The 25,527-nt window shown below is 50.7% G+C and overlaps 1 protein-coding gene across 1 annotated transcript; it reads left to right on the plus strand.

The window, feature by feature from the left end:
- Window positions 1–2,144: 2,144 nt before the first annotated feature.
- Window positions 2,145–13,155, plus strand: NPTX2 (neuronal pentraxin 2). The gene is made up of 5 exons (XM_058286713.1): window positions 2,145–2,570; window positions 4,042–4,258; window positions 9,134–9,378; window positions 10,923–11,102; window positions 11,707–13,155. The coding sequence occupies exons 1-5, from the start codon at window positions 2,145–2,147 to the stop codon at window positions 11,932–11,934; spliced, it is 1,296 nt and encodes a 431-aa protein (XP_058142696.1). The 3' UTR covers window positions 11,935–13,155.
- Window positions 13,156–25,527: the final 12,372 nt, after the last annotated feature.

A 25,527-nucleotide genomic window follows, 5' to 3' on the forward strand; every position in this document is an offset into this window, starting at 1 on the left:
ACTTTGAAGACTCTCATCAAATCCTCTTATCTTACACACATGAAAATGGAGGTCCAGAGAGGAAAAATGACTTGCCCTAGACCACTTAGCTAGTGACAGAGCTGATATGAGGCCTCACTCTTCTTATTCCTAGGCTGGCAGACTTTCCATTGCACTGGGAAGACAAAAACAAAACCCTTAAGAGCATATACCCTCTAATTATATTGCCTCTAAAGAAAATAACGTCTCAGATGCCTGGGTCTTTCGCTCTTGGCTTTGGTGATTCCACTGATCATGTCCTGTACTGAATCTCTTCGGAGAAATTACTTTGGGACATATGCTTTCTTATTTTTGTCTTCTACACACTTCTTTGTTTAGGAGACAATAAAAATTCTGGAAATACATGTGGTTTTATTCAATTATTAAAGGGATAAGCTACTATTTTCAAGTAGCTGCGAATATATCAGTCTCTGTTAAGAAAGGATATGGAGAACAAAATATGTTATAATACTGTAAAGCAGTAGTCAGTAAAGATCTACTCTAGTCTCTTCATACAAGAACAACAAACTTATGAATGAGGATTGAAAAGTCACAACCTTATCTGGATAATTCTGCTTGTGTCTGGGTTGAAACTCTTGTGCACTCATCAGAATTGTAACATTTCATAAAATGTTTTGCAGCCTGATTACATTCATTATTGTGATTTGAGAGTATGTGGGTTCTTTAGAATTTGGGAAGTTTTCAAGGGGTTGAAGTAAGAAGAATGTAGGAGGAATGAGTTTAATCAAGGTCAGATTTACAAATTGAAGCTTGGCCGATGAAGAGCAACTGACATGAGCCCATTGCCCTCTCCCTACCCCTTGTCTTTCCTACTACCAAGTACTCTTGCTTGAACCGTCATTCTTTTCATTGCCGTCTGCCTCGGGGACTGTGGAGACTAGGTTTCCTGATTAACTTTTCTCCACGAAGAGATTTTCACGAATAGAACTTTTCTTGTAACTTGGCAGCATTGTCCTTGAACACCCCACAACTATTTTACATAACAGAAGCTGTTGTGTGAAGTGCAAAGCAGGTCAAAATTTGGTTTCTGCAGATTAATCACTGCCGACTATTTTATATTATCATTATAATTTCATTTATTTGGATATAATTTGTTTTTAGCATCAACCCCAGCTTCTGTGCACAAGTGACAAATCCATTTGTTTCTGGTATAATGGATAATGTGATTAATGACCTTGCAACAGGATTTCTTCAAAAAACAAAAACAAAAACAAAAACCCTACAGAGACACAAAATAAAGGACGGCTCTGCCCTCGCTACCGCGCAGGGTCCTCCCGCTCGTCGCAGCGGGGCCGAGCCCGGGGGCACACGCGCCCCTGCCCCGGGGTCCGCTCGGCTCCACCACGCGGCGTCGGGCGGGGCCCCGGCTCCGAGGGCGCCTCCTGGAGGGCCTGCGCGTCCCCGGCCCGCGCCTCCGCCTGGATCCTCGCCGGGGGCTCTCCCGGGTCGGGGCGACGCGGCCCGTCCCCGGCCGTCGTGCGTCTTCTTCCCGCCTTCACGAAGCCAGGGGGCCGCGCGGGCGCGTGGCGCGGGCAGCCCCGGAGTTCGAGGCCCGCCCGGGCCTTCTCCTCAAGGCGCGGTCCCGGCTGCCCGCCGCGAGAGGCGGGAAATAACGCCCGCGCCCGGGGCCGAGGCGAACGCCGGGACGTCGCGCCGCGCCGGAAGCCCAGCAGCCACCTCGGGGGCCGCCGAGGCGCCCAGGGCTCCGGCTTCTTCTCAGCCCGTGAGGCTCGCGGGCTCGGGGCGCTTGGACCGGGCGGGCGGCCACCGTCCAAGGGGCCCCGAGACGACTTTTCACCTCAACCCTGGGTCGCGACGGGCCGGCGAGCCGCCTCAGGCGCCGGTCCTCGCGCCGCCTGGGCCCTGGGGCCGCGCCCCGGCCACGCCCCCCGCGTGACGCAAACACGGCCCGGCCAATCAGAGCTCGCGGCGCCGCGCCCCACGCGCCGGCGCCCCCCACCGCCCCAGCTTAAGAAAGAGCGCGCGCGGGCCGGGCCCAGAGCGCCGCGCCGAGCGAGGGTGCGGGCTACGCGACGGCTGCGGCCTCCCGGCCCCGCGCCCCGACGGCGCCCGCGCGCGCATGCCGAGCTGAGCGCGGCGGCGCGATGCTGGCGCTGCTGGCCGCCGGCGTGGCGCTGGCCGCGGCCGCCGCGGCCCAGGACGGCCCGGCGCCCGGCGGCCGCTTCGTCTGCACCGCGCTGCCCCCCGAGGCGGCGCGCGGCGGCTGCCCGCGGCCCGCGAAGCCCGGGCCGGGCGGCGCGCCGAGCCCCGAGGACGAGCTGCGGGCCGCCGTGCTGCAGCTGCGCGAGACCGTCGTGCAGCAGAAGGAGACGCTGGGCGCGCAGCGCGAGGCCATCCGCGAGCTCACGGGCAAGCTGGCGCGCTGCGAGGGGCTGGCGGGCGCCAGGGCGCCGGGCCGCGCGGCCGCGGGCAAGGACACCATGGGCGACCTGCCGCGGGACCCCGGCCACGTGGTGGAGCAGCTCAGCCGCTCGCTGCAGACGCTCAAGGACCGCCTGGAGAGCCTCGAGGTAGCGGCGCGGGCCGGGCGGGGCGCGGTCGGGGGGCCTCGGGGGCGCCCCCGCCGCGGGGGCTGCGCGGGGGACGCGCGCCCGGGCGATGCACGGGGCGAGCCGAGTCGGCGGGGTGCTCGGGAGCCGGCCCGCGTGCCCGCGGCCTCAGCGCGGGGAAAGGGTGCACCCCCTGGCGCCGGTTCACGCGCTCGGCCGGCAGTTTCTTCCCAAGGTCTCGGTCAGCGAGGACGGCGCGGTGTTTTCCCCGCTGGAATCGCCCCGCGTCTCCCCCAGCCGAGGCCGTGCAAGGCGACGCGATGCCCGCGTGAGGCATCTGGCGTTTCCGTTTATAAATCAGGTCGCGCTGGAGCAGAGGGCGCCGGAGGGGCGCGCGGGTGGGTTTCCCCGCTACCCCGGAGCGCTCCAGGGCTTGGAGGAAACGTCTGAACTTCAAAGACGCCTCCTTCCCGTTTGCTTTTGGGGGAGCACACCTTTTTCCGTTCTTTCTTGAAAGATTTATGCAGTTTTGAACTTTGAGAGGGAAATATTCATTTAATTTGCATCTTTACTTTCCTCCCTATTTAAGGAGTGTGGCCATTTCTGTTAGTAATGTTCGTCAAAATATTTATTACAAAAATATTTATTAGCCAAACTAAGCTTAAATGAAAGGATGGTAATGACTGCAAAATTATTTGAGGGTTTCCCAACAGGATCGTCAGAAACAGTATTTGCAGCATCTATATATCCCTTGGCTCATGATTAATAACATTAACAGTTTTTGAACACTCCGTATGCATCAGGCATGTCATCTAGTTTTATCTGTGCAACAACCATTCGAGGCAGGACCTGTTATCTGCCCTTCACAATTTGACACACCTAGACGCAGAGAGGACTAAGTAACTTGCCAAGGACTCATGTCTGGGTAGCGGTAGTAAAAGAACTAGGAAGTGAGGTTTTCAAAGCAGTACTGAAAACAGATTTCTGGAATTCAGAACAGGAATGTTTTCGGTATGTTGTTTCCCAGTAACACCTCTGTGAGTTGTTATTTACCTTTGTGCCATGCTGGAACTTGGCGGTTGTTTTTGGTTTTAGATGAAAGCTCATCAGCTTTTGAGTACCATTTGATTAACTCTTAAAAACTGAAAAAAAAAATCCTAGCTGTGTTTTGGTTTTTACCCTGTGGAGGGCTAGAGGTGTTAGTTAAAATTTTGACTTTTTAGTAGGAGGAAAGAGGAGAAAAAGAGCTTTCCTAGAGGGGGAAAGCAGATTCACCAGCTTTAAGTATTGCAGCAAAATAATTGTTTGTGACTTTGAAATCCTTTCCATGCAAAAAAGAGACATCACTGAAATGCTCCCCTTTGTGCCTGGCACGATGTAATGCTCGCAGTCTGGAAGCTTCTCGCTGTGTGGTCGGGCCATTGGAGCCGCAGAGCACGTTTTTTTCAACTGGCCTGAATGCCTCTCTCTCTGTGCCGCCCGCCCCCAAAAGCACCAGCTCCGAGTGAATGTGTCCAATGCGGCGCTGCCCAGTGACTTTCGAGAGATGCTTCAGCAGCGCCTTGGGGACCTGGAGAGGCAGCTGCTGCGCAAGGTGGCGGAGCTCGAGGACGAGAAGTCCCTGTTCCACAATGAGACCTCAGCTCACCGGCAGAAGACCGAGAGCACCCTGAACGCGCTGCTGCAGAGGGTGACGGAGCTGGAGCGAGGTGACTGCTTTGCTTGCTTCCACCCCACCCGACATCCCACAGCTTTGTTTCTTAGCTGCTCTGGCATGAGGAAGGGAGAGGGGGCGGCAGAGGGGCCCAGCAGCACAGCCAGGTGGCCCATGTACAGAGGAGGCCCCTGGATGCTGGAGGGAGTGGCCACGCCGCTGTGCTTCCTCGGGCTGCGTCCTGGGGACCTGTTTGCTGGGGACGGGCTCTAGGCAGTGCCCAGTCTGTACAGTTGAAGCTGCCGTCCGCCTCTCTCTGTCCCTCTCTCAGATGAAGCACTGCGTTTTCCACGGGGGTGCACGAGAGGATTGGGACGCGCTCCCGCAGGGCGCAGCCTGGAACCTGCTGGGCATTGGCCTGAGAGTCGTCAGACCCGGGAGTTTGGTTTATGGGCAGCAGGCATGTGCTCACAGTTGTTTGAGCAAACAGTAAGGCCCCCGCCCCCCACCCTCCACTGGCATCGACCTTGCAAAGGCAGGTGAACCCAGGCCCAGCCGGGCAAACAGCCTAACCCCGACCTCCCGTCTGGTGGCCGTTTCACTCCTCGTCTCCACCAGTCCTTGCAGCAAGTTGGGGTGTCTTTCCCTTCTCTGCTCACACTGGTGGATGAGTTTCCCCGCAGGAGAGAGGAAGGGAGGGAGCCGGGTCCCAGCTCGTCAGGTAGCATCGTCAAGGCCACGCCGCCGGGCGGACCGCAGCTTTAGGTCTGCTGCTGGTGGGTCTGGGATTCTAGTCTCAGCCGGACACTAACCCCCCAAAGGAAGTTCTCACGACTGGGTCTCATGAGTTACGAGCGAGAGTGTGCTTACTGCACAACGACCTTAGTAAACGTCTCCCCACGTCAGCTGGGGCACTGTGCCGTTGTACAGCAGGAGCCCAGAAGTCACGGGAGTCCTTTATCCCTCCCCTGTTCCTCTTCTCCCAGGAGCTATCCTTTCTTCCCTACCCTTTCCAGAAAAGGGTGTGCGTGGTTTACCTGTCAGACTCGATTCTTGAATTTTCAAAACCGTTTCCCGTCTGCCTTGCCTCTGGTTGCCGGGTGACCTCAGGAAGCTCATTGGGTCCCAGAGCCTTCCCCAAAGAAGAGCAGTCGCAGCTCTGGCCCTTCTCACGCGATGAGGGGTTGGGGGACGGTGCATCAGCTGTGAGTGCGGCTCGCCTGCCCCTGCTCCAGCCTCCACCGCAGCAGAGCCCTGGCCCCTTCAGGGCAGGTTAGTTATTCCTTGGAGAGGGGCGGTTGGAGGAGGCAAGAAGGGCTTTGCTGGAGACCTCGGTGACAGAGTTGCTACGAGGAGGTGGGTTAGAAGGCCCCGAGTTGGCGTGCGGGGCAGCGCCAGGCAGAGTGCTGAGTGCGTCATCCCTGTGAGGTGGGATTTGGGTTATGCTCAGTTTATAACTGAGAAAGCCACTCAGAGGATCTCAGCCAGAGTGCAACCAGGGTGTGCTTCAGGGAGGGGGGAGTGAGGTGGGCCTGGGCCCCCAGCCGGCGAGCAGCAGCAGTCTGCAAGCCTGCCCCTCGCCCCGTCCTCCAGCTCGGACTCGGGTTTCAGATGACTGCCCCTGGTGTCCTTCATGCCTTTGGCCACTTCGTGACTGTCCCTTCCCTCCCCGGCCCGTCTGTGCAGAGGTGGAAAGGAGCAGCCAGGCCTCGGGGCCCCTAGTGCCCGTGCTCCTGATCCTTCGGCTCTCCTGGAAGCCCTCGTGGCTCCCGTAGCACAGGGAGGAGACCGGGTCGTCGCGCACTCAGGCCCCCCGCGGTCCCCGGCTGTCCATTGCGGGTCCCCAGGTCTGGACCAGGAGCTCAGCTCCCATTGCTCAGTCTGCTCCCACTGGACGCCACCACCAGAGCTCTAGAATCCTTCCTCCTGCTCCGCCCACTTCTGGGACCTTGGATAGGTCAAAGTGACCATTCGAGCAAAGTGACTGTTTGCTGACTGGCTTGCCTTCTGGGCAATTCAGTTATATCTGTCCCACATGCGACAGGTTTAACGGGACATGTCAACCCCCAGCCCTCAAATATACCATGAGTATAAAATACAGCAGAAAATAGAAACGGCCAGCCGAGCACAGAGAGAGACCTCAGCCTCCGGCAAGCGGGCAGCCTTGGAGGACAATCGTCCGTTGCCCCTTTCTGGGCCAGGCGCTACACTCGTAGCTTCGTAACCGCTGACAGCCCCGGGAGGGAGGAATTAGCTATAGACAAGGGGCGGGGTCTTGGCAGCGCCACTGATGCCTGAATCCACGGGGCTGGGAGATCTCAGCCCTGGGGGTGACGTTGGCGGGAACCCCAGAGGACAAGGGGAGTCCCAGCCGCAGCCTGGAGCTGTGTGTGGGTCCAGCCCTGTGGGCAGAGGCTCCCCGACGCCCGGGGGCAAGAGCCCTGCCCCTGCACACGGTGCCCCCGCTGCCCGGACCCCTGACCCTCGTTTTCCTCATTTCCCGCTCACTGCGAGAGGCCCGGCGCACTCGGGGCCGAAACAGACATTGGCCCCGAGAAGCCCGCTCCTCTCTCTCCTCTGGCCCTGCACTTTCCCTCCTCCTCACTGTCTACCTCCGGCCCTTCCTGACTTACTGGTCAGGCCTTTTAATCCCTTACTTAGTTCTAACCACGTTTCTCCTCAACCTCTTAGCTGTTTTATTTAAGTAAAGGACACCAGCTCTCAGGGTTCAGGCCCCTCCTCTGCCCTCGGCTCTCCCCGCTCTAATTCAGCCTGTCTGTGGTCCCCAAGCTGAGGATGTGACCCACAGTGAGTCCGCTGAGCCGTCAGGCCTGCCCACCTGTGAGGCGGGACGCCACCGCTGTGTTGGGTTAGGTGGCAGTGCCTTCATTAGCAATGCCCACATCCGCTGTTTGCAGATGAGGCGCATGAGGCGCCAAGCAGTGGAAAGAGGGGCCCCTGCTCCCTGCTCTGCCATCCGCCAGTCTGGGCGTGGCCAGGTCCCCTCGCTTCTCTGAACCTTTGACACCTTAACTGTGAACCTGCGGAGTTTTCGTGTCGGGCTTCCTGGTCATCCTTCTCTGTTTTGCTCTAGCCTCAACCGGGCCGGTCCCAGCCTGCGCTCTGGGTGGGCCGTGCCGGGTCACCTGCTCTCCCTAGCCCTCGGCAGGCTCCACAGCACCCGAGCCTGTGCTGCGGGGTGCCCAGCTGAATGGGGTGACTGCACTCAGCAGGCTGGGGTAGATGTCCGGGGAGACCCAGGTTCTGGGGTTTATTCTCTGCCTGCTGAAGAGAGGCTAAGGGGGGGCCCAGGCCCTGCCATACCCCTTGGAGGTCTTGGAGCAGGTGTGAGCCATGTCGCTGAAGGGCTCATCTTAGGTGCTCTTTACCATGGCACAAACTGAGTTTGGGGTCTTGTGGTGGAGACCTGCTGAGGGCGTCACAGAAGGGCGAGGAAGGGGCTGCTGGAGCCCACAAGCCGGCAGGCAGCCGAGCCCTGGTGCTGGCTGCCCACAGCCTGCCTGTCTGATGGCAGTGGTAGCCTTCCGGCCCCTTGTGGGTGCCTAATAGATACTTGTTGAATGAGTGAAGGAGGTTATCTGGTCCCCAAATAAGAGGGAAGCTTTTGCCATGACAGCTCACAGAATCCGGTGGTACCCTGCAAATTTTGGAATCTGTGATAACCAGACAGGGGCTTGCTGTCCGCACATTTATTATTATTATTATTAATTTAATTTCTTTGCCTTTATTTTTTTATTTTTAATGGTACATTCAAAAAATATGAGGTCCCCATATACCACTGCCCACCCCCCCTTCGTTGTATTTAAATTCAGTGACAGACGTGTTTGGAAAAAATAATCATCTTGGGGATTAGAGGAAGTCATTTTGTTAAATCTTCTGGTTGTTTAATAGGGTGACAAAGTGGGTAAGATTAAGATTTAAAAATCTGTTAAATAATTCTCTAAGTATTGTTTTGGAAGTATGTAATATCTTACCCCAAATATCCTTAGAATATTTCACCCCATCTGTTCAATCTATTAGTCACCCCACTCCTCCCACAACAGCCACCTCCTCCATCATCATGGGACAGTCATTGCACTTGGTGGATACATCTCTGAGCACCTCTGCACCTCATGGTCAATGGTCCACATTATAGTTTACACTCTCCACCAGTCCACCCAGTGGGCCATGGGAGGACACACAATGTCTAATAACTGTCCCTGCAGCACCACCCAGGACAACTCTAAGTTCTTTTTGTTATTGTTAAATTTTGAGTTTAAACCAAAACTGTATGGGAAATTACTACAGCCATTTACGAGAGCCAGTTGTTGACGAGGACCTTGGAGGAGTGTTCGCAGTTCACCAGTCCCCAGCAGGCCCCAGGGCCAGGCTCTGGCCAGATGTGCTTACCCAGTGGGGGAGGGGTGCAAATGCGCAGGGTCCAAAGGACAGGAAATGGCCAATAAACTCCGCCATCCTCTGAGGAGGGGAGGACAGTGGTGAGCAGTGAGCAAGGCCAGTCTTAGCGGGGATCTCGCTCGTCCACAAAGCCGCTTCCGGGCCGACTTGGGGTGTCAGTGGGAGCATGAGACTGAGCCAGCTCTCTGAAGTGCCCTGGGCACGGTGGACAGAATACAGATTTCCCGGCCTCCTTGGGGCTTCACCATGTGGTCACTTCTGCCTGGAGTGTCTTCCCAGATCCTTCCAGGCTGCCGGCTTCTGTCCTTTGGATGTCAGCTCAGCTTCCCTTCCTCTTGCCCTCGCTCAGGCAAGAGAGGCGTCTTCCTGCCCTCCCCTGCCTGGCCACTGTCCTTCCGTCACCTCTGCCACTCGGCTGGGCTGGGGTCATGTCCGGCTTTCCCGCCAGAATGGCAGCGCCCTGACAGCTAGGCGGGGGCCTGACCGGTGCCTCTGCCTTCTCCCCCACCAGGCAACAGTGCGTTTAAATCGCCAGACGCCTTCAAAGTGTCCCTTCCTCTCCGCACAAACTACCTGTACGGCAAGATCAAGAAGACGCTGCCCGAGCTGTACGCCTTCACCATCTGCCTGTGGCTGCGGTCCAGCGCCTCGCCGGGCATTGGCACCCCGTTCTCCTACGCCGTGCCGGGGCAGGCCAACGAGATTGTGCTGATTGAGTGGGGCAACAACCCCATCGAGCTGCTCATCAACGACAAGGTGAGGCCGCTGGGGCATTGGGGGAGGCCCAGCGTCAGCCCTTAGCAGGCCTGGGGCTGCAGGGCTCCCGGGGGCACGGCAGGCTGGGGGGAGGGGGCAGGCACGGCGGCAGCCGCCTCTGGGAGTCCAGGCCCAAAGGTAGTGAAGGGACAGAATGGGTGGGGGTCTCTGCCAGCCTGACTTGTCACTGGCCCTCTGGCCAGTCAGGGCTGTTCCCAGGGCTGCCCTGACCACGGGTGTATCTCCCCCCGAGTGATACGTCCCATGAACACATGCTTGGGGCGGTGGGGAAGGGGTTAGGGTTATTGAAATATACTTTATGATGAAACTCCCCCCTTCAGTCTACATTTGGACCAGTTTTGACCAATGCATACAGTTGTGTAGCTACCATCACAATGACAATACAGAAAGTTTCACAGCTGCCCCTCGCTCAGAATTCCCTCCTCCTCCTTTGGCGCCCCTCCACCCCTGTCCCTGCCCAGCCCCTGGCCGCCCCTGCCCCGTTCTCTGCCCTGTGGTCTTGTCTTCTCCAAAGGAAATATCCCTTTTGCTGGACTGGCGGGTTTCGGCACCGAGGAGCGTGTTCAGCCCCGGCCTCAGTGAGACCCTCCAGCAGCCCCCCTTAAAAACCTTCCCCCGAAGTCGGCCCCCTCCAACCTGGAGTGAGCGTGAAGGCCCACACCAGCCCAGGCCAGCCCTGGGCGGCCCGCGCGAGCCCTTGCGCCCTCTGGCGTCCTGGGCATCGCTGCGGGGTGGGTTTAGGTGGGGAAGGCTGTGGAATCTTCCTGCTGGGCTCTTTCTGGAGCCCCGGGGAGGAACTGTTCTAGATCACACCCTTGGACACAGACCCAGGGCCTTGTTGCCCTGTTTCTCTCTCAGTTTACTCCTCGTAAACATCTAATTCCTGGAGGAAGGCGCCGGGTTGCTAGGAGACCGGCCAGGTGGAGCGGGTCTGGAGCTCCCCTAGTCTCCGGTGGGCGGGGCTGGCGCTCTGCCAGGAGTCACACCCCCCCTCCGCCCCCACCTCCGCCACCCAGGCTGGGGGCCCTCGGGCCTCCTCACAGGAGCACCCGACACACACCCCACCAGCCGGGGCCCCGCACATCCCTGCGAACCTCGGGGTGCCCTTGGGACTTGGCCTCAGGACAGCCCTGACCTCCCCTGGGGTCCTCCCACCTGGAGCGGTCTGGGCCAGCCAGGGGAGGGGCGGCCCCCCACCTGCTTGGTCCACGCGGTGTCCCAGACCCTCAGCCTCGCCAGGGTCCCCGGGAGGTCTAATGGAGAGTCGGGGCTGCGCTGGGGTTCCGGGCTGGCACAGAAGCAGCCCTTTTGCTCCCGAGAGTCTGCGTCTCACACGCGGTGTCTCCACCGGGTGCGTCTGAGGTAGCGGGGAGAGGCCTGTTGTCCCCACAGCAGAGTTGCTGCTGCGGAACCAAGAGGGAGCCGTGGTGATGGGAGGAGCTGGAGATGCTTCCCACTTCCTGCCGAGGGCCCCCGGGGGTGCTGGGCCTGGCGGGCCCTCACCTGCCCGCTGCCGCCCACAGGTCGCCCAGCTGCCCCTGTTTGTCAGCGACGGCAAGTGGCACCACATCTGCGTCACCTGGACGACGCGGGACGGCATGTGGGAGGCCTTCCAGGATGGGGAGAAGCTTGGCACTGGGGAGAACCTGGCCCCCTGGCACCCCATCAAGCCAGGGGGCGTGCTGATCCTTGGGCAAGAGCAGGTGAGTCCAGGTGGGGCGCGGGGCGGGCGTGGCGAGGGGGGCCTGGCCGGGCCTGCAGGCTGTCCCCGGCCCCAGCCGCGCGCCTTCCTCTCGGACCCGGCCATGGGGTGCGACCCCCAGTGTAGGTCCACCAGGTCCCCGCCAGCACGGCCAGGCTGTCCCTGGGCCTGGGGGCTGACACAGGGACCCGGCTGGTGTGGTGGGCTCAGACACGGGTGAGCGGGGTGCCCGGCGGCTCGCCTTCCCTCGGGGAAGAGGCTGTTGGCTGGTGCCGCCCCGGTCCCTGTGAACCTCTGCGGTCGTTTGGCTTGGGGCGGCAGGGCTCGTGTCTTCAGGAACTCGCTCAGGGTCCCTGCGGGGTGTGGGGGCTGCCTGGCCCTGAGGGGGCCGAGGAGGAGGAGGCGAGACGGCGGAGGCTGCCTTTGGGAAACTTGCCGCCTCGCTGAGGGAAGAAGTCGGCCGCCTGGCCCTGGACAGATAAGAGTTGACATTTTGGTCTGTACTCGAGGCGTTTTTCCAGGAGTGGTTTATTTGCCAGGAGAGCGGGTGGCCTTGTTCGCCCCTGGACCCGCACTGATGCGGAATCCCTGTCCCCGTTTCCCAGGACACCATCGGGGGCAGGTTCGATGCCACCCAGGCGTTCGTGGGGGAGCTCAGCCAGTTCAACATATGGGACCGGGTGCTGCGCGCGCAGGAAATCGTCAACATCGCCAACTGCTCCACCAACATGCCGGGCAACGTCATCCCGTGGGTGGACAACAACGTCGACGTCTTCGGAGGGGCTTCCAAGTGGCCCGTGGAGACCTGCGAGGAGCGACTCCTCGACTTATAGCTGCCTTCTCCTCTGTCCAGGCGGCTGGGGCCGGGCTGTCCCGGGGGACGTTCAGGGGCTCTTCCCTCTTCCTCCACCAGTTAAACTGAGTGGAAGCCTCTTGCCAGAACCAACCAGGGGCCCCAGAGCCCGTTCCTGGGGAGTCCCGAAGCTGAGCCCGGCAGCGTTTGTCCCTGGCTTACTCACTGCTTAATGAGATCTGGTATTGTTTTTTTTTTTCGGGGAGTGCCAGAGTCCCCTGGGAAGTGGTCCTGAGCCACAAGGGGGTGCTTCCCGCGGTGGGTGGGGCTGAGGCGCGGAGCTCCTCTGGATCCCCTGTAAATGCTAGTGCAGCCCTGCCCCTGCCACCCTGGCAGGTCCTCACCGCCCCGCGTGCGTGTTCTGTCCCCTCGTGAAGGCGGTGCAGCCATCCTGCTGGAGTGGCCTGTCCCCTGTGTCTCGAGTGCATCCCTGCTGTCCGCCCAGCACGTCGCAAAGCGTCTCCTCCCCGGGCTGCCCAGAAGGGCCTTGCTTAGTGTTCTTCACGTCAGTCTTGCCTGCTGCGGAACTCTTGAGCTGGCAGAGGGAGGCGGGCTACCCAGACCAGGCCCCGCCTGCTTCGAGGGAGGAGGGGGCACGTGATTCTAGAAAGGGGTGGAGAGGCAGGCCCTGAGCAGCCACCCCCTCCCCTCTGTCACCTCTCGCTCAGACCTTACTTTAAAGGAGTCATCCCTGGCTTGACTTTGAAAGGCCTCTCGACTGTGCCAAAAGTTCTGCTGCAGCTTTTACAACACTCCGTAGGCTTTGGGGATTTTTTTTTTCCCAAAAGAAAAGAACAGCCAGTAGAAGGCTCCCATTTTTGATGTTTCTTCCCACTGTGCGGAGTGTGCTCGTTTTTAGTTCACGTTGATCCTTGTGAGTGTTTGACCGACTCTGTAAAGTATTTCCCCCAGCGCTTTTTTTTTTTTTTTAAAGAAAACGGATATCGTCTGGTTGATACTTGCTTTGTAACTCCAGACCGCTTAATATATTGGACAGAGGTAGTAATTTATTTTACAGATAAAGTAATTACATGGGGAAATTTATAAAGCTAAATATTATATATTTTATTTTTCATACATGTTTGAAGTGCAAATCTGTGGAAACGCCATTTGTTGGACTGAGTTGACATTCCCATCATAACACTGTATGCCACGAGAACTCTTGATGATGGACTTCTGATTAAAGTGCACTGGAAGATGATCAGTGTTTTTCCTCCCTCCCCCCTTTCTAGGCTGAGGGTGGCAGGGGTGGGGCTTTGCACCTGCTGGCAGAACGCTGGCTGTTCTGGTTTTCTTGGGTGTGGCCACAGTTGGCTCTCGGGGGACTGTGTCCTGTGAACTCATGGGAACTGGGGGTGCTTGGAGGGAGGGGTGCTCCAGGCCTGTGCCCTTCCCCTCACCCCAGACAGACTGTGGGCCCAGCAGGCTCTGCGTGGGCTCTGGGGCCCCGCCTACTCCAGAGCCCTGCCCCATCTCCCTGACCATAGGATTGAGCTCAGGTGGCCCCGAGTTCCCTTCCAGGCCTGGTGCCTCTTTAGCCCCCATGGTGGGCAGGTGCTCCTCCATACAGCATCTCTTCTAATCCTCCTAGCAGCCCTCTGAAAGGGAATCCAATTACAGGAACAATTAAGCAGCCACCCTGGGGTGATGCAGGGCAGAGCTGGGGTCACAGCTGGTCTGTGGCTCTGGAGCCTCCCCCCTCCCTCCTACCCACCCCTGCCTTCTGGTCTTTCGCTTCCTCCCAGATGTGTGCACACCTGCCCCTGGCAGGTGTGTTAACTGTCTTTCTGTCCCCACAGACATTAAGTCCCTCCCTTTTCCATTTTTGTATTTTTACTCTGTCTCCGTAGCTGTGGAATGTCACTCGGTTTGTTCCCGTCCCAAGTAGCAGTATCTGGATTTGTATTTTTCTAAGGGAGCAGAATCCAGGCTTGGGGCCAACTGATACTGCATGTCTGATGTACTTGATACCAAGACCACAGTGGAAGCTTTAACCTCCAGAACCAAGATCGATGGGTCACTGAGGTTCCGGGAGTACATTTTCAATGTTATGAATTATAACTTGGCAGGAGTTGAATGTCATTAGTGTTAGGTAGAATATGAAATCAGGCCAGGTTCCCTGTTTGGGGGTGTTTGGAATTGAAAGCCCTGAGACCAGGTGGAGAGCAGTTTTGCTTTTTTTAAAAATCCTCTTTATGATGAAAACACAAGCTACTTAGACCCCCCCCAGTGAAAGGTCCTGAGGGGTTTCCTTATTTCGTATGTGAACAGTTATGAAGTCGCTACTGTATGCCGGGCCCTGAGCTGGCCTTCCTTGATTCCTGGCACTACCTGTGCCTCAAGGCTTTGGTAGGCAGAGGCAGAAAACTTACTCCCTGCAACTGGAGATCTGAACCCAGAATTTGGGACCAGGACGTTCCATGCTGACCTGATGTGGGAATATGAGAGAACCCCCATCTCCTTATCATTGCTGCATACTGGTCCTCCTTTGAATATAAAAATAGAAACAAGAATCATACATGTCAATCTGGCAAGTGCCTTACATCTTGAGCCTCCCACTTGAAGGAGATCCATGGCTTCAGTTTCCCCACCCAAGACCCAACTTTGCTTAAGTCTGGAATTGGGTTTTCCTAGAGCAGTGAGTTAGTGTCCTGAATGATGGAATATTCTGGTTGGTTAAGTGTTGACATGGAAATGGTAGCTATATAATTAATGATTCATGAATTGGAAAGTGATAAAATACAGCTAAGGCAACGGCAACCTGGACCAAGTCCCTGCTGATGGAGCAGGCAGTCCAGGATCCTTCACAGACACAGTAGATCCCAGTACCAACTCTTATCTAGAAGGTCTTGGAAAGGAAAGAAATCTTTCAGTTGAGCACAAGTATTTTTATTCATCTGTCCAATCAACAAATATTTTGGGCACCGACTATGTGTCAGCATTTTTCTGGATACTGGAGGTACAATTTAAGATAGCCAGGTTCCCTTCTTAGGTAGAGATTAGTCTCAGTGGGGAGTGTAGATAGAAAGCAAATACAGAGGCAGGAAAATACTGACGATACAATGACACATCACAGTATTCCTACTGGGATGACATTTAAACTGGGACCTGGTTAAAGAAAAGGAGCCAACCTTGGGTGGATGTTCTCAGGCACAGGTAACAGCTGGTGCAAAGGGTCTAAGGTAGTTTTGAGCTTGGGATGTTCAAGTAGAAGAAACACCACTGGCTGCAATGGACTGAGCAGGGAAGGAATGCTCGGTGTTTGGAGAGGTGGCAGGTCCAGATCACACAGAGCCTGAGTTAAAATCTTAATCAAAGTGAAGTGGGGAAATTGGAGTTTTTAAGCCAAAGCCTGTGGTGATTTAATTAATATTTTAGGAGAATGAAGTGGAGGGGATTGCAAGTGGAAGTGAGGAGGCTACTGAGCTAGTCTAGGTGAGAGGTGATGGTAGCTTGGGGTAGGGTGGTAGGAGAGGAGACAAGTGGAATGATTCAGAATACACTTGGAAGTAGAGTTACCAGGACTTGCTGATGTTTAGGATTTGGGCAGAGGAATCAGATTTGAGGTTTTAAAAAGCTTACACACCACGTAGGATAAACTTAGGTCCACATCTAGAAATGTCATGAACTGTTGAAAGACAGCAATAGCAACATCTTGAAAGCAGCAACAGAGAAACTGTTATGTACAAGTGATCATCAATAAGATTAACAGCTGATTTCTCATCGGGGATCAGAAGGCGGTGGGATGACATATTTAAAGTGCTGAAAGAAAAAAAAGTCAACCAAATATTTTTATATCTGGCAAAACTATCCTTCAAAGACAAAGGAGAACTTAAAATACTCCCAGAATAACAAAAATGGAGAGAATTCAATGCTGGAGCAAACCAAATACTAAATACCCAGTATTTAGTACAGTAAATGCTAAAAGGGTGAAATGAAAGGACACTAGACAGTTACTTGAAGCCAAATGAAGAAATAAGGAACACTAATAAAGATAACTATGTAGGCAAATATAAAAACCTGTATTATTGTATATTGTAACTCCTTCAGTTTCCTATATGAGAAGACAAATGTACAAAACACTATATATCTATGTAAATGGACACATGGTGTATACAGAAGTAATTTGTGATAATATAAAGGAAGGAGATGGAGCTGCACAGGAGCAGAGTTTTTGTAGGCTATTCAAGTTAAGTTGATAACAATTCGAACTGGATTGTTATAAATTTAGGGTATGAAGTATAATCCCCAGGGTAAGCTTTATGAAAATAACTAAAAAATGTACAGAAAATAAATGGAGAGAACCAAAATAGTACACTAAGAAAAAATCAAACACAAAAAGGAGTATTGGAGAAATTGAGAAAAATAAAGATATGACAGAAAACAAATAGCAAAACAGTAGAAATGTCTTTATTAATAATCATGTTGAATGTAAATGGATTAAACTCACCAATTGAAAGATACCAGTTAGCAGAATGGATTAAAAAACTAAGATCCAACTATATGCTGACTACAAGAGGCTCACTTTATATCCAAAGACCCAAATAAGCTTCAAGTGAAAGGATGGAAAAAGATATTTCTTGCAAATGGTAATCAAAAGAATGCTGGGGTGGCTATAATATTAGAAAAATAAACTTTAAGTAAAAAATTGTCATAAGAGACAAAGAAGGACACATATGAATAAAAGGATCAACTGATAAAAAAGATATGATAATAAATATATATGCACCAAACAACAGACCACCAAAATATACGAAGCGATCATTTTCAAAATGATAGGGAGAAATAGTTCTACAGTAATAGTTAGAGATATCCATACTCCACTTTTGAAAATGGATAGAACATTTAGACAGAAAATCAATAAGGAAACAAAGGACTTTAAAAAAACACTATAAACCAACTAGGCCAACAGACATATAAAGAACTCTCCACCCAGCATCAGCAGAATAGCACATTTTTTTCAAGTGTACATAGAACATTCTCCAGGATAAACAATATGTTAGGCCACAAAACATGTCTGAATAAATTTTAAAAGATTGAAATCATACAAATTATCTTCTATGACACCATAATGGAATGAAGCTAGAAATCGAGGGATACTCCACAAATAAGTGAAAATTAAACAACAACCCTAAACAAATGTGTCAAAGTAAAATCATACGGGAAATCAGAAAATACTTTGAGGCCAATGAAAATGGAAATAAAACAAACATACCAAAACTTAGGAGATGCAATGAAAGCATTGCTCATAGGGAAATTTATAGCTGCAAATGCCTATATTAAAAAAGAAGATAGACCTTAAATCGATAATTTAACTTTCCACCCTAAAGAGCTAGGAAAAGAAGAGCAAACTAAACCCAAACCTAGCAGAAGGAAGGAAATAATAAAGATTAGTAGAGATAAACCAAATAAAGAAAAGTAAAACAATAGAATAAATAAACAAAACCAAAAGCTATTTCTTTGAAAAGATTAATTAAAATGACAAAACATTAGCTAGACTGACTGAGAAAGAAGTAGATGCAAATAACATAAATATGACACCAAACATGAACAACAAAGGAAAACATTTAAATTGGACGCATCAAAATTAAAAACTTGGGCATCAAAGGGCATTATCAAGTGAAAAGACAACCTACAAAATGAGAAAAAAATATTTGCAAACTATGTATCTGATATGGGCCTCGTATCCTGAGTATATAAAGAACTCTCAACAACAGAAACACAACCCAGTTAAAAAATGATCAAAGGACTTGAATAGACATTTCTACAAAGAAAACATACAAATGGCCAAAAAGTACTGGAGAAGATGCTTAACAGGATTAGTCATTAGAAAAATACAAAGCAAAAACACCATGAGATATTAGTTCACATCCGTTAGTATGGTTGTAATAAAGAAAAACAGAAACACCAGAAAATAGCAAGTGTTAACAAGGATATGGGGAAACGGACTTTGGCCCAGTGGTTAGGGCGTCCGTCTACCACATGGGAGGTCCGCGGTTCAAGCCCCGGGCCTCCTTGACCCGTGTGCAGCTGGCCCATGCGCAGTGCTGATGCGCGCAAGGAGTGCCCTGCCATGCAGGGGTGTCCCCCGCGTAGGGGAGCTCCACGTGCAAGGAGTGCGCTCCATAAGGAGAGCTGCCCAGCATAAAAGAAAATTCAGCCTGCCCAAGAATGGTGCCGCACACACTTCCAATGCCGCTGACGACAACAGAAGCGGACAGAGAAACAAGACGCAGCAAAAAGACACAGAAAACAGACAACCGGGGGAGGGGAGGGGAATTAAATAAATAAAAATAAAATCTTTAAAAAAACAAAAACAAAAAAAAAACGAAAAAAAAAGCAAGGATATGGAGAAACTGAAACGTTCATGCTTTGCTGGTGGGAATGTAAAATAGTGAGAAGACATTTTAGCAATTCCTCAAATAGTTAAACATGGAATTACCATATAATGCAGCAATTCCATTCCTAGGTACATGCTTCACATAAGTGAAAACAGATACTCAAGCAGATACTTGCATGCTAATGTTCACAGCATCACAATATCCCCTTGTCTATTAACAGGTGACTACATAAACAATTTGTAGTACATTCATACAATGGATTATTTTTCAGTCATAAAAGGGATTGCGGTACTGATACATGCCACAGCATGGATGAACCTCAAAAACCAGACAAAAGCCAGACGAAAGGTCACAAATATTCCATTTATATGAAATATCCAGTATAGGTTCATCCGTAGAGACACGTATGGCAGATTGGTGTTTGCCAAGTACTGGGGGGAGGGGACTGATGAGTGGGGTTTGCTTTTGGGTGATGAAAACATTTTGGAACTGTTTTGAGGTGGTGGTTGCACAACATTGTGAGTGTATTACCTGCCACTGAACTGCACACTTTAAAATGGTAAATTTTTTGTTGCTCACATTTCACCTCGATTAAAAGGAAAGTCAGGGCATGTGCTCTGACAAGCATGTTTTCCAACTCGTGATTCGTTTTCACGGAAAGACAGCGGGAGAAAATGCTTGCAGCGTGAGCTGTTCTGCAAAGTCCACACGGAAAAGGACGCTAAGCTGTGCGAGAACAGTGGACCCGCCACGGCTGTTTAAGAGAACACTGCTCCAAACTGTGGTCCTGGGTTTCAGGGGACAGGAGCGCCAGCCACAGCAGAACAGAGGAGAGAGAGTCGCATTGCCTTAAGAACGCCTGTCACAGAGCGTGCAGTCAATACATATTTATTACCGAATAAATGAATAGCAAGAGACTGTGTCAGGAAAATCGGGCAGAGGAGGGGCCGCTCAGCCCTGAGGGTCCCAGGCTCTGCGGAGAATCACAGAGGTGCTTCCAGGCTCCCTACCCCAAGGGGTGGTTCCTGAGCAGCAGCTGCGGCGTCACCTGGGAACTTGCTCGAAATGCGCACTTTCAGGCCCCATCCCGTTCCTACTGAGGTAGAGCCTACATTTGAACCAGTTCCCCAGGGGCGTGCGCACACATTAAAGTTGGAGAAGCGCTGCTGTAAGGGACTGTCCGACTCAACCGCAGCAAAAAAGAACAAGGGGTGGGGACCCCGTCAAAAATCACAGGTTTCCTGGGAGACAAACACACCGAATGAAGGACAGATGGCAACGATGACAGGTTGGAAGAGGTAATCAGCAGCATGTCGTGTGAGGGGCCGACCTGCAGGGGAACAGGTTAAAAGAAGGCGGGCCGAGGTAAGGGGAAACACAAACCTAAAAGAGTTCATATTTAACCTGGTATCAAAAAGGAAAAGAGCTTCCCAACCCCTTTTGCCGTTAGTACTCCTTTTTTTTAATTTATTTTTAATGTATTTCTCTCCCCTTCCCCTCATCCCCCATTGTCTGCTCTCTGTGTCCATTCGCTGTGTGAAATTCTGTGTCCACCTGTATTCTTGTCAGCGGCCCTGGGAATCTGTGTCTCTTTTTGTTGCGTCATCTTACTGTGTCAGCTCTCTGTGGTGCAGCGCCACTCCTGGGCAGGCTGTGCTTTATTCGCACGGGGCGGCTCTCCTTACAGGGCGCACTCCCTGTGCGTGGGGTTCCCCTATGTGGGGGCCACCCCTGCGTGGCATGGCACTCCTTGTGTGCATCAGCACTGCGCGTGGGCCAGCTCACCACACGGGTCAGGAGGCCCGGGGCTTGAACCCTGGACCTCCCGTGTGGTAGGCAGATGCTCTATCGGTTGAACCTAATCCGCTTCCCTAGTACTTCTTTTTGAAAATTTGAAATTGGTAGTGCTTTCCCTGTCTCTTTGATACTTAAGTGGATCTCTTCAAAAGCTAAGTAAGCCTTGTGTTGCTGATTTTGCAGCCAGGAATGCCTTGTTTGGGGGACTTGGGCCACCTCTTTGAAGTGTGAACTGTGGCTCCCCTGTCCCTGCCTCTGGAGGAGTTTAGTCTGGGTGCTTGGCTTAAACTTTCTGTTTGTCAGCAAGATAACAGACGTTTCGTTTTTCCTTTGGAAAAAACAGTCGACGTGTGTGTAATAAATTGTGTCTGCTGGACTCTTTAAAAGGGTGAAGTTTCTTTCAGTCTTTGCAATCTCTTCAGCCGATTGCCCGTGAGGCATGTTCTACCTTGGTTTAATGCTTATTCAATAATAAAACTGTTTTGTTCTTTTAAAAAATAACAGTAATACACACACAATATACCCAAATTTATGGGATGCAACTAAAGCAGTGCTAAGAGGAAATTTTATAGCTGTAATGCCTGTATTAAAAAAGATCTCAAATCAATAAACTGACAGTAGGAAAAAAGTCAATGTAACCAAGGTTGATTCTTTGAAAAGATCATCAAAACTGACAAAACTTTAACTAGACCAACAAGGAAAAAAAAGAGAGGAGACTCAAATTACTAAAATTAGAATGAAAGAGGGCATATTACCACCAACTGTACAGAAATAAAAAGCCTTATAAAGCAATCTCATCAACAACTATGTGCCAACAAATTAGGTAACCTAGATGAAATGGACAAATACCTAGAATGACACAAACTACTTAAACTGACTCAAAAAGAAATAGAAAAATCTGATTAGATCAATAACAAGTCAAGATTCTGAACCATTATTTTTTAAACTTCCCACAAATTAATAGTAAAATGGAATATAGTGATGAGTTTAAAGGTTAGATATAAAATACATACTAATTTAGAAAAATTAAATAAAGTAAAAATAAATTGGAGTATAAAAAATGAAAGAATGAAAAAGCTTTGTTTTTGACATTTTGCCTTTCATCACTGCTATAGGTGTTGCCCTGTATGTACAGTGGCAAGGCAGTTTCTTCCATTTATTCCTCAGTGTCTATATCCTTTCTTTTTTTTTTTTTTTCTACTTATTAAGTTTGTCTTCACAAAAGTTTTAGATCACAATAATTCACATATACAATATATGGTACTCCCACATATCCAACATAAACCCTTTGTCCCTTCTCCAGCAATGATCTTTTTACATGTTCATATTATATTTGCTGCAGATGATGTACAGGTATTGAAACAATAGCTTTCAAACATGGTTCCATTTGGGTTTATATTTTAGACTATACAATTTTCTAAATTTTTAGTTATCTTAAGATTTACATTTTAGCCTACAGACTTTTATACATTTTTGGTGTAATTTAGCATGTCCTATATCCATCATTGCATGGTCTTGTGGAACACTTCCATTGCCCCACAGTTACACTGATTCCATCTATTCAATACCTCTTTCCCCCTCCCCTCAGGACCCACAGTGACAATCAATCTTCATTACTTGCAACATTGTTGAGGGCTTGACATACTCGACTACCCTAACCCATTGGGAGCTACCAATTCTCTCAAGAGATACAGTTCCCTCTGTTTGAGAACATCAGTCCTTCCCAGAATGTTGGTATACCTTCACTCTCATTGTATGGGTCTCCACCCAATGATATAACCCACTATGACCTGGCAATATATTAGGTTTCATTTTTAAAGAAGTTTCAGACCACAGAGAGGTTCGACTATGGCAGGGGAGGAACACGGGTGTGAGGTATTATTGATGGGGGCACACGGCTAGGAGGGAGTTCTCCAGGGCATGTATACAGGGTACATAAAAATGTTTGGATATTTTCATAGTGGTTTCAGTTAAAAACGACAACTGAGAGAGTGCTGAGTTCCTAGCCAGGGGAGCTCTATCACATTCCCCAATGGAACAGCAACAATCTCCCAAGTGCAATGGCAAAGACCAATAAAGATGGATGGTCCAACAATGAGCCCTTGATACTGATGGCTATGGTTATGAGGCTGTGTGCCTGAAATATGAACTAGGCCTACAGCTGCAGGGTGCCTAAGAGTTACCTCCTGAGAGCCTCCATGTTATTCAAATGTGGCCACTCTCTAAGCCAAACTCAGTATGTAAAATGTGTTACCTCCCCCGCAGCATGGAACATGACTCCGGAGATGAGCCTCCCTGGTGCCAAGGGATTATGACCAAGCACCAGCTGATGATATAACTAGAAAAAGACCTTGAATAAAAGGGTCAACTCAGATCAGCAGAATATCTCAGCCTACATGTAGTATCAACAGTTAAAAATTGCTTTATGACTTTGGATAAAAGGTGGAAATGGAAAGGACAAATGAGTTTACATGGCTATGAGTCTCCAAAAAAGAGTCAGGAGACCATCAGAGGGGTAATGCTTATGCACACCTCAGCAGGGTCCCAAAGACAGCCAAAGTAAATAGAAGCCCAGGTACTGGTTCTCCTGAGGGCTATAGAGACCCACAGGTTCTACGGTCATGGCAGATGGCTCTGGAGTTCAGGGCCATGTCAGTTGGCCCTATTTTGGAGTTTGTCTTCCTTAGTGTGATGGAATTGGACTCAGATATGACCTTTCTACACATGCCTCTTCTGTTACTTTTACCGGACCTGTGGTTGGTGTTTGGGTTGGTGTATACACAGGAGACCTGAATCTCTGGACAGTCCATGTGATAGCCAGGCCCTGAACCTCAGCAGACTTGCAACCCCTACTGTCTGGTTTATTGGACTTACCCTGGCCAGCTAACAGGGAGGTGAAGAAGGTCAACCACCACACCAGGGAGCCAAGAGTGCCTACAACTGCAAGCAGGAGAATTGCATCCATCATCCATGTGGAATTTAAGCCCCCTGTTGATACAGAGGGGAAGTGTACATAACCATCCCAGGGTCCACAGGCTGGAGGAATAGAGTATGGATTAGAGTGTACTTACTGATATTCTGCTATGAAACTTTTGTGATTTGTAATGGAAGAAACTGTAGCATTGATGTGGAGAAAGTGGCCACGGTAGCTGCTGAGAGTAGGGAGAGGGAAAAAGAGATATGGTGTGGGAGCATTTTCAGGACTTGGAGTTGTCCTGGGTGGTACTGCATTGACAGCTGCTGGACATTGTATGTCCTGCCATGGCCCACTGGGTGGACTGGGCGAGAGTGTAAACTACAATATAAACCATTATCCATGTGGTGCAGCAGTGCTCCAAATGTATTCACCAAATGCAATGAATGTGCCATGATGATAAAAGAGGTTGTTGATGTGGGAGGAGTGGGGTGAGGGGGGTAGGGGGTATATGGGGACCTCTTATTTTTTTAATGTAACATTTAAAAAATAAAGAAAGAAGGAAAAAAAAAAAAAAACTTCCCACAAAGGAAAACCCAGGCCCGGATGGCTTCAGTGGTAAATTTTACCAAACATTTAAAGAAGAATTAACTCCAACCCTCCACAAAATCTCCCCAAAAGTAGAAGATGAGGGAGCACTTCCTAACTCATCCTCTGAGGCCAGAATGACCCTGGTTCCAAAATCAGGGTATCATGAGTAAAGAAAACTATGGGCCAATATCCCTCATGAATATACACGTAAAAAGTCCTTAACCAAAAACCGGCAAACGAAATCCCAGAACATGAAAAGGATTATACATCATGAGCAAGTGGACTTAGCACAGGAGTATGAGTTTGGTTCAACCTAAAAAAAACCAATCAATGCAATACACCGTATTAATAGAACAATTGACAAAATCCATGTGATTATCTCAATATATGAAGAAGAAAAAAACATTTGACAAAATCTAACATCCTTTGATAACAAAAAACACTCAGCAAGGAATAAAAGAGAGCTTCCTCAACAGGATAAAAGGCATTTATGAAAAACCCACAGCTCAGGTCATACTAAATGTTTTCTCCCTCAGATCAGGAACAAGACAAGATGTCCTCTCTCATCCCTTCTATTCAATATTGTACTGGATGTCCTAGCTATAGAAACTAAGAGAGAAAGTGAAAGAAAAGGTATCCAGATTTGTAAAGAAGCAAAACTCTATGCAGATGACATGTTCTTGTAAATGTAAAATCCTAAGGAATCCATAAAAAACTGCCAGAGTTAATAAACAAGTTCAGCAAGGATACAGGATATAAAATCAATATACCAAAAAAATTGTATTTCTATACACTAGCAATGAGCCATCGGAAATGAAATTAAGAAAACAATTACATTTGCAATAGCACCAAAAAAACCCACAAACCAACAACTTAGGAATAAATTTAACCAAAAAAACACTGGAAGACTTCTATCCTGAAAACTATATAATATTGTTGAAAAAAGACTATCTAAATAAATGAAAATACATGCCGTGTTCATGGTTTGGCAGATGTAATATTCTTAAGACGGCTGTTGTACATACTCCACAGAAAATACCTGCTTCAAAGTCAAGACTGATGATTCCGCAAACACTTACGTGAATGAGCGTTTTTGGGGAGAGCAGAGCAGCTTCAAGCAGGCCCTTTTTAGGCTGGAGAGAGCAGGGGAAGGAGACTGGCTTGGGGTGCTATGGTGGTTAAAGGGTGGGGCCAGGGTGATGGTCCCCCTATGTGGTTTGAACTTCCCACCAGCACGGAAGGGGTCAGCACCCCAGGTTTCTTACCGGCCTCCCAGATGTGGGGCAGAAGGGAAGTGGGAGGGGTGAAGCTTAAAAGACTTCAGCAGTGAAACATCAAAAAATGGAGTCAGATTATTGTAATTCATCCCTGTGTTTGATGACCGAAACGTGCCATGCTGTATATAACTGAATCTGAACTTAACCCCTGAGGCATTCTTCGAAGCCTGTAGCCTGAGACTGGTAAGGAAGGTGAACGGTCCACTGAATGCCCTCTCAAGGGCCCAGCCTTGCGTGTTTTGAGATGTGAAGTGAGTGCCGTAGTCGTTAAGATGTCGGGAACTCTGCAGGGGATTAGGAGCCTTGTATTGTGGCTTCAGTAGGTTTAGAGACCTTGTGGTGGTGATTTGTATTTCAGTTATCGTTGAGGCAAGAGATTCTGAGTCCTTTGGCCCAATGGGGGCAACTCTTGGGCAATGGCCGTAAGTCTGTGAAAGTCTGTAAGTCTGTACAAGTGTGCAGATGGGGCTGGATGACCAGGGCACCCGGCGCTAAGATGACAGCTTGAAGCGTGGCCACGTGTGCTGACTCTCAGGACCCATTGTTTCTAGGAAGGTCCAGATTAAGGGAGGAAAAGCAGTAACTTTCCATTAAGCTCCAGCATGTGTCATGGTGGTGATGACATCTGTGAAGCGTATGAACCCCCTTTGCTG

The sequence above is a fragment of the Dasypus novemcinctus genome, chromosome 23 (assembly GCF_030445035.2).
Source record: "Dasypus novemcinctus isolate mDasNov1 chromosome 23, mDasNov1.1.hap2, whole genome shotgun sequence".
Classification (NCBI taxonomy): domain Eukaryota; kingdom Metazoa; phylum Chordata; class Mammalia; order Cingulata; family Dasypodidae; genus Dasypus; species Dasypus novemcinctus.